An 8,897-nucleotide genomic window follows, 5' to 3' on the forward strand; every position below is an offset into this window, starting at 1 on the left:
ATGGCGTTATTTTTACTAATACCAGGGCTTATTGGCACCTACGAATAATAAAGAATTCTTATTTCCTATCTTTTAGTAATTATACACGACAAAATGAAGGTTTTCCAAACTTTTCCAAATATTTATTATTGAAATTAATTGAACAAAAATGAGGAGATCCTAGGGAAGGTACCTATGCTGGTTTTTAGAATATTTTGACAATTCCAGAAAGCAAACATCAACGTGACTGATACAGGTCCTTTTAGATTAAATAAGAAATGAAAAAACAAAATATTGATTCCAGTTTCAGAATCCATCAGCGGCGCACAAAAATGCTTGTGGTATTACGGAAGGCTTTCTTCACCTCTAAATAATATCTGATTATAGATTCCGACAATCAGTCAACAAAATGAAACGTAAACTTACTTTCAAATGCCATCCCTATATTTCGAAAACTGAATGGACTAAGAAGAAAAAATACAAAAAATCTGAAACTTCAACGCTCTGTTAATCGGTAATGACACTTGTTGATAAACAAAAAGGGTCGTATTTTGACCTGAGAAATACGCTTCTTCAGAGGCATATTTTGTAATTGATACTGATTTTGAAAAATACAGTTTTTTATGATATTTACAAATAATGAAAGAAATGCCAAGAATACGTAGTCAATGTGCGCGTTGGACTATTCGTTTGGGTATAATAAAAACAGATTCTTATATTTTGTTCCATTCCCAATTTTTCACAGGGCCGAGTAAAACTGATCACTATCTGCATGCAGTTATCTGAAGATGCATTCGCATTGATTAAAACAGAAGTGTATATTGTTTCTAATTTTGCATACCTTTTAAGGTGTATAAAACGTTCGAGGCTATTACCCGAGAAGTGATACTGCATACACCACGCATAGAAAGTATTTTGATATGATCTCAGGAATTACTCTCGAGATCTTCGTATGGGATTTATTCTTGATTTCTCTGCAATCGATGGTTGCCTTGGAACCAAATATGCGATAAATGGACGTAGAAATTGTTTCCAATGAAACCTGATCAATTGAAAATATTCCTTACTGGGTCAGTTTCAGGACATCTCCCATCTGTGAAACAGGTTATTAGCCCCTGGTTTCACTATTTTTCAATCGACTCAGAAAGTCTGAGAGCTGACAAATTTATAATCTGGAATTATTGGTATTGATTTCATTACAAGGTTTGGACTATTTATATATTGGATTTTTTTGAGATATATCACAAGATTCTAAACCAGATTTCACCTATTTCAATTCAAAAAGAGCAAGATATAAGTCATACCGATGGAGTAAACATATATTTTTTATCATATAGGGTAAATATAAAATTTGTTTTCGTTTTTCGAAAAGAACATTCAAAAATTTATAACCACCAAACTAGTCGGTCCAGCTAAAAGCGAAAAAAAAATAGATACTCGTATGTTTATTCTAGAAAACGGCTGAGAATTCTAAAAATATGAATCTTTTCGGTATATTAATTATGTAAACAAAGCCCCCGAAATCTATAGCAATACTTCTAAAATAACAACAGAAACAGAATAAACATTCTGGGGATAACTTGACTTGGAAAAATCTCTATCGTGAACATTTTCAAATAAGAAAAAAATCTAAAATTTTAGCTCCTTCCAACAATTCGAAGAAGGAAATTGAAGTTTACTGGCTATATAACTCTTCACCAGATAAGTTCTAAGCCTTACCAATAAAAACACATTTTTTAATCATCTTCATTCGTCAACATGGTCATCTTCAGGAATGATAATTTTTCATTTTTTTTTTTTGTGAAAAGATTCGGCTTAGCTTTCGAAATAGGCTTCATTTTCGATATTTGCTTGTTCATTAGAGCTAAATTACTTTCCCTGCAGCATTTTGTCGAGCCAGTAATCACTTGGGAAGATTCGTTAAATTTAACCATGGTTTTAATCGATTTGTGTGAAGAGCAATGTCGTTGTCATAGAAAATTTTTTGTTGCATTTGAGGACGTTTTTTTCTTAATTTCTGCACTCAATCGATCCAATAACGTTTTGCAACAATCACTGTTGATGGTTTCACCTCTGCTAAGATAATCAATGAACAAATTCCATCCACCTTCCGAAATATGGATGCCATAATCTTGCCAGCTGATATTATAGTTTGTGATAACTTTAGACAGCTTTCACAGACTGATTTCCAAACAGCTGAGGCTCTCTTTGGCCAAGGAGTGTAATGATGAATCCATGTTTCATACACTGTCAAATATCGACCCAAAATAGTTATTTATAATACAAGTGCAGAAGGCATTGATATTCTTCCACGAGTTCAAAATTCAAAAACGAGCCACGAAGTGGCGAGTTTTGGAATGAACGAGTGGTAGAATGAGCCTTCTGTACGAGTATTATACATTATTTTCTCTAATTCATTGCATTTTCATTGAAATTAATGAAATATTTCCATAAATATAATTTAGTGATTTTTGCATTGAAAAATGTTGGTTGGCAGAACTGATTTCTTTAAGGCAAATTGATGAATTGACAGATAAAGCCGTGGCGGAAAGTTCGGAGTACCAACATAGAATAATAAAATATAACCATGAAAACTGTGCGTTTCTGATATATTCTCGCACGATTTTGTTCTACAAGATGTGGAAGAATGAACGGAATAACCACAGAATTAGAGAAAAATCTTTTTTATTCCGCTTGAACAGCAACAAATAAAGCGTCACTTAAACTTCAATATCTTGACTCAGACTTAACTCTATATATGTTCCGAAAGTTTGACATGCATATTTTTGAAGCAGGGTTTCAACAAAAAAAATAAGGTTGTATGGAACTGGTGGTGCCCTTTGTGCGCCAAATCCAGGACTTTGAGTCCTTTTAGTGACGTGTTAGTAAGAGGAACCCTACTTATGTTTTTGCAAAAAGACTTGCAGGGCTTCGTTGAGAGTAGAAGAACAGAAGCAACATAGTTTTCCTCAAACTACTAACAACAATTCCACAAAAAAGTCAACCCATTCAAACCTGGGGAGTCATCGACTTCAATCAATTGTGATTATGCACCTTCAAAAATCATGAAATTTTGGGTACTACCGATCACAAAAGGTGTAGTTAGAAAAAATGTTTTTTGAGCGATCCAAACAAACAATTCACAAACCTAGTGCAATTCCTCATGAATTCATTTCATAATAAATATTTGAGGATTAAAATATTGCAAACATTATTCAAGAATTTCCACTGATACGATCAGCTCTCAATTTCAAATCGTTGAACCATAACAGGGAAACAGAAGAATCGAATCTCTTTTGACTCTAAGATATTCTTCATCATCATTGCATAACTCAATGAACTATATATTTCAAAGATTTGTTTAGTATTATGTAAATCAATTTTTTATTTTTCTTAGTCGTTGGAAGGAACTGGCTATCTTCCTTCCTTTCTAGGTAGGGGAGAAGAAGCTTGATATTATAAATGAATGTTTGGATTTGCTACATCAAATCAGTCCGTGAAAGTGGTTATGTGTGTTTAAACTTGAACTTGACTTCACCATGGGAATCTCGAAGGTACGGTACATTTTTATTTGAATTTTGACAAATTATTATTGTTCCCACTAATTTTGATAATATTTTATTTTAGATTTTCTGGAATTATCATTACAAAATTTTGTATTGAAGGCTTTTATTGTTTATTGTTCTTCAATTTTCATTTATATTGTAATGAAATAAATCATTGGCATTATTCATATTATTTAACAAATTTTCCATTCATTCATCTAATTGATTATTAAATAATTCACTCACTTTTTAGAACACAATTTGAATATTTTGAAACAGAAATATATTTTGAATTTGAATATATTTGTATAGGAAGTGAATACATTAGATATATTTTGTGTTGAAATGTATCAACTCAATCAATGGTGATATTAATTTCATTTATTAGAAGTATAGGTGGAACACTAAGATTGTATTGGGTTCCTTTCTACTGATATCGCTTATTTTGAATATTTTTATAGATTTTTTTATTTTCTTGATAATCAAATTTATAACATCTGGTATTATTCACAAATGAGAAAGAAAAAGGTCATTTTCGAATTATTGATGATCCAAACTTGTCTCTTGACTGATTGGCCTATCAAGTTTGGTGATAAGTGACAGTTCAACGAGAAATATGAATAATCCTGCTGTTATTTCAGATTTTTTTAATTTCATCTTGTTTATGAAATAATTGAATAGAATTGACTTGTGATTCAATTTATTTTATAATCATGTTCTGTATTTTATAACTCACCTGAGTTACTTGAAGAAAAAACTCAATTTCGTTATGAAGTCAATCGAAAAACTTATCAAAACCCTATCGTTTGTGTTATCACTACTCAAAATTTACACGAATAACATTCCAGAACGTACAAAAAATATCGTTCGTTGATTTAATATTTTGGCAGCCGTTATAAAACATTAATGTTAATTTTTATTCGAGAGAAATGAAGATACTTTGGAAGAGTTCGATTAATACATGAAAAAAAAGTGAATCATTCACAATTATTATTCATTATTGTTCCAAATTCCTCTTATAATAATATTATTTTGGTTTGAGAGAAATTTTTCACCAAAGATAGGGATTTATTCATATATTATAATTTCCTTATTTTTCTCAGGGAAGGTCAATGCATCTTAAAATATCTCGAAAGGGGATACACAGTGAACCGAATATTCAAAACTTCGAGTAAAAATTATCAAGGTCTCAATGGTTGAAAATAAATAAATAAAATAATGAATAAATACTCATACTTATACATCTATTTTGAGTTTATTATATGGTATGGATTCCAAAATTGGAATTTTAACTTGATTTTGTGCCTCTGAAATCAAACATCGATCTTTTAAAAAAACTTGGGGACACAGTAACAAAGTCTACACCCTGGTATCTCATAAATAATTATCCTTAAATGCATAAACAATAATTAATTTACTAAGAGAATTGGAATGAAAAGCAATTAGCCGAATCACTAGAAGTATATGAGTAACTTCAAACGAATCATAAGAAGAATTAAATATTCTGTTTTCGTCAAATAAATAATGTTATAAAACACGTCGAAGCACGTGATGAAGAATTACGGAAGACAAATTTCCTTATAATCGAAGAAAGAAATTCAACATTCTTTCCTCATTTATGTCAATGAATATTAAGCATTAAAGAAACTCTAGGACTAATCTATTCATCATGAAATGTGTTACAACGAAAGCTATATAAATTATATCACTATTAGTATTGATCTTTCCGATGATTTAATTCTATAAATTTGTTAACAATTTTATATTTCCGCAGGAAGTGATTATGTGTGTGACCGTCGTTTTGGCAGTATCCTGTGAAAGTAGTCCTGTAGCTCTTCACAATTATGCCCCAGCTCATGAATATGTAAGTATGAAAGGGAGAGTACCAATGCAGAGGATCATCTGTGTTGAATCGGATCAACAAAATTGTCAGTACCTTGTCACTTTCTTAGTAGATTGAAAATGAATTTATGATTTGATATCTTAATTTGCTATGGGGACACACTTATGTGAAGATCGAAAGTAAAGAGTTAAAAGAGCAATGACACTTTTTGATGGACGGTTATATCTCTCTTGAATTTTCATTTCAATAGCAAGGACGACTTGAAGAGCTCTTGAAAGATATTAACCATTCCTCCTTGATGCCACCTGTTTGAGTTTTACCTGTCGGTATAGTTCCGGTGCAACTTTCTCAATAAGGTAAAATTAAAAACTTTCGCGTAGTGCTGTTGTTTTTTTTTCCTAGGGCTATAATGCGAATTTCTTCAATACTGCTAAGCAATACGAAACCCATCGCTCTGTATACCCAAAATATGCCCCAGAAATGACGATTCCGAATTTTGAAACATCCTGTACAATCTCACTTAGCAATACTTGCATTAATATACAGAACATCCAATTGAAAGAGGCTTTGAATATCTAGGTATTGGGTGCTTACTTCTGTTGGAAACTAGTTACATAATTTTTCAAAAATATATATTCAATTTAAATTTCAAATTTTTTTAAAGCTGTTTTGAACTTCTTTGAAACACTCATGAATCAATGTATACACGATGTTACAGTGAAAAGTGAAGAAGCTACTTTTTGGGTAGAAAAAGTTGGGAAAACCATTTGGAGGGTTTTTTCACTTGAGAACCATCATCATAAAATGTCATCTATTTGCGCGACAATCCCAATACCTATTTGTATCTTGTAATTTGTTGTTGAAAAGGCTTTTTTCTTCTAAAAATGAAAGTGAAAATTTTCCCAAGATCTGATTATTCGTTAACATAACGTTAACATTCAGCTCTGACACAGAATTTATGTGGATCATAAGAAGATTCCCAATTTCAACGAAAAATTTTATGAGAATTTCATGAGAAATATAGGAAAAGTGTCGTGAATATAACAAATAAATAAATTGAGCCCAGCCAACTTTGATAAAATGGATTTTTTTCTGTTCACATTTCCGTCTCCTATTTTCGAGTAGTCCAAGAACTAATCTGCAGGATTTCATTAATTTTTAATTATTATAGAAATGTAAAATATCCTTTTTTTCAACAAATTTCCCCCTCCCCACTTTTCTCATTGAAATTGGTAATCATTTCATAATCCAGATAATTGGAGAGGTATTTTAAAGAGTTGAGGCTGCCATATAGGAAGGAAATTATGGTTTTTATGTGAAAAATATCTGTCCCTTTACAAGAAAATCGACTAGTTCGAGCAGTTTTCCAAAATGTCATTTTTCCACCTATAAATGCATCTGGTTATTTTTCAATGTGACGCCGTTTATATAATTATTTATGAATTAACAAATTACATCGTCGTTTCATTCATTTGTCTGGATAAAGCTTCCTATCCAAAATATTAATGAAAATTTATAATACCAACGTGAAATATTATTTCAGAAATCAACTGACTACAGCTTCAGCTACGGTGTCAAGGATCCACACACAGGAGACGTGAAGAATCAATGGGAAGAGAAAAAGGACAATGTGATACGAGGAGAATATTCTCTACTTGAGGCCGATGGCTCCACAAGAACAGTCCAGTATACAGCAGATGACAAAAATGGTTTCAATGCTGTAGTGAAGTATGACCAACATTCAGTCCACCCCATCACTGAGTCTAAAGGAGCCGTCAGTCACAATAACGTGCACTTGAACCCTGGTAAGGAATCCGCTGTTGCATACAGCACCTACGCCAACAAAGTAGAAGGTTCGAACCCACTAGGACAATCTGAAGTTCAGACAGTTGTTGAGCACGAGTATAAACTACCAGAGAGCTATACCGAAATCCAGAACTTGGCTGTACAACAATACAAACCTATTTCTGAAAATCAACAAGCCCAAAATGAGCAAGTGCAGCACCAACCAACATATCTTTACGTTCCTCAGCAAGTAACTGCCTCAGAAGAGAACAAATTGGATCAGGGGCAAACTCAAGCACAAAACGCACAAGTGCAAGCTTACTACGCCTATGAATCTGAACAAAATAACGCGCAAGCTCAAGATGAAGAACAGCACGAATCTCAACACCAAGAAGTGAAACAAATTATAGAAAATCAGAAGCAGATAGATGGTAATGTGGAATATGCAGTGAGCAATATACAAGCTCAACTACCTCTCGATCTAAACGTTCTTCCTGATGCTGCCAACAAAGTGCCAGTTGACATTAAATTACTAAACCCGGTTAATATAGACCTGACTCAGCTTCTGAAGGGCAATGATGGAAATCAAGAGTCAACAACTGGAGAGGCTGTCAAGTACTCCACAAAAGACAACAGTGTACAGCCTTCTTACCAGTTGACCCCTGAAGAAGTACAAAAGTTCATTGAAGACTACAATAACAAACTTAATCAGCCAGTGTATGAGACAGGGTTTGTTCCCATAACAACTAAACCAAATCATCAAATCACACAGCCAATGGTACCAAACACCTACAGGAGTAATTTGAAAGTTAATATGACTCCAGGCCTCAAACATTACTCCTCTAGAGGTAACAGCAAATTCAAAAAGAGTAAATACGAAGGGTTTGTTTTAGGTCAACAGCAGCTTTTGCCGTTATTCTACACTGCAGGGGATTTGAGGAAAAATAACCATAGATCAGAGTACTCTAGACTTCACAGATCTGTACCAAACAGGAATCAATTTGTCAGATACGCTAAACATTTTCGCATTTTGAATTAGAGGTCTTGTAGTTTTTCCTAAGAATTATGTTTTTGTTATTTATTTATTGTTATTTATGTTAGTTTTTACGACATTGATTGATATTCGATTGGAGAGAAATATAATTTTTCTAGAATCAAACTAGAGGTATGAAGTTTTGTTGCTGCAATCAACAATACTTGATGTAGGTATTATTGGTTGACAAATTCATGGTGAAGTCTTGTACCTTTATATTTAAAATATTTCTGTTGTTAAGTTTTTCCTATGTGCAATATAATTGTTAAGTTGTTGGAATATGTTATGTTGTTTTTCTGTTTAAGAAATAAAGCTAATGAATTGATTTTTGAAAAACCCTGTGGTGATTAGTTAGTATATACTGTATATCTTCCTATCTTCGGAAGATGCAGAATAAGAATAATAGTCATATATTGAATAATATAGTTTTGGATGTCTACCACGTTACTAAATAAGTCCAGGGCCTGACTAACAAATGGCATCGAAATACTGAAAGCTAGGTGTCGAAATATTTGTTGTTGTTTGAAAAATGGACGAAAACGAGTTTCGTACAAACTGAAGGATGCTTTATATTTTTGAAATCAGTGAAAATAGAGCTACCTTGAATAAATAATAATAAAAAATGGCACATAAATCAAGTATCTCCATTCAAAAAAACATAACTTTGGGTCATAGCTTCATGATTGAAAATCTTGCTGAAAAAAGAAATGGA

General features: G+C 32.4%; 1 protein-coding gene across 1 annotated transcript; it reads left to right on the top strand.

Moving 5' to 3' along the window:
• Positions 1–3,396: 3,396 nt before the first annotated feature.
• LOC123678583 lies at positions 3,397–8,521 on the top strand. The gene is made up of 3 exons (XM_045615705.1): positions 3,397–3,533; positions 5,299–5,388; positions 6,911–8,521. The coding sequence occupies exons 1-3, from the start codon at positions 3,519–3,521 to the stop codon at positions 8,189–8,191; spliced, it is 1,386 nt and encodes a 461-aa protein (XP_045471661.1). The 5' UTR covers positions 3,397–3,518; the 3' UTR covers positions 8,192–8,521.
• Positions 8,522–8,897: the final 376 nt, after the last annotated feature.

This window comes from Harmonia axyridis, chromosome 4, assembly GCF_914767665.1.
Source record: "Harmonia axyridis chromosome 4, icHarAxyr1.1, whole genome shotgun sequence".
In the NCBI taxonomy this organism is placed as follows: domain Eukaryota; kingdom Metazoa; phylum Arthropoda; class Insecta; order Coleoptera; family Coccinellidae; genus Harmonia; species Harmonia axyridis.

Bases quoted from the DNA above. Each gene is read 5' to 3' on its own strand.
- LOC123678583 (XM_045615705.1), top strand. The intron at 5,389-6,910 runs GTAAGTATGAAA...ATATTATTTCAG, and splicing joins ATGCCCCAGCTCATGAATAT to AAATCAACTGACTACAGCTT.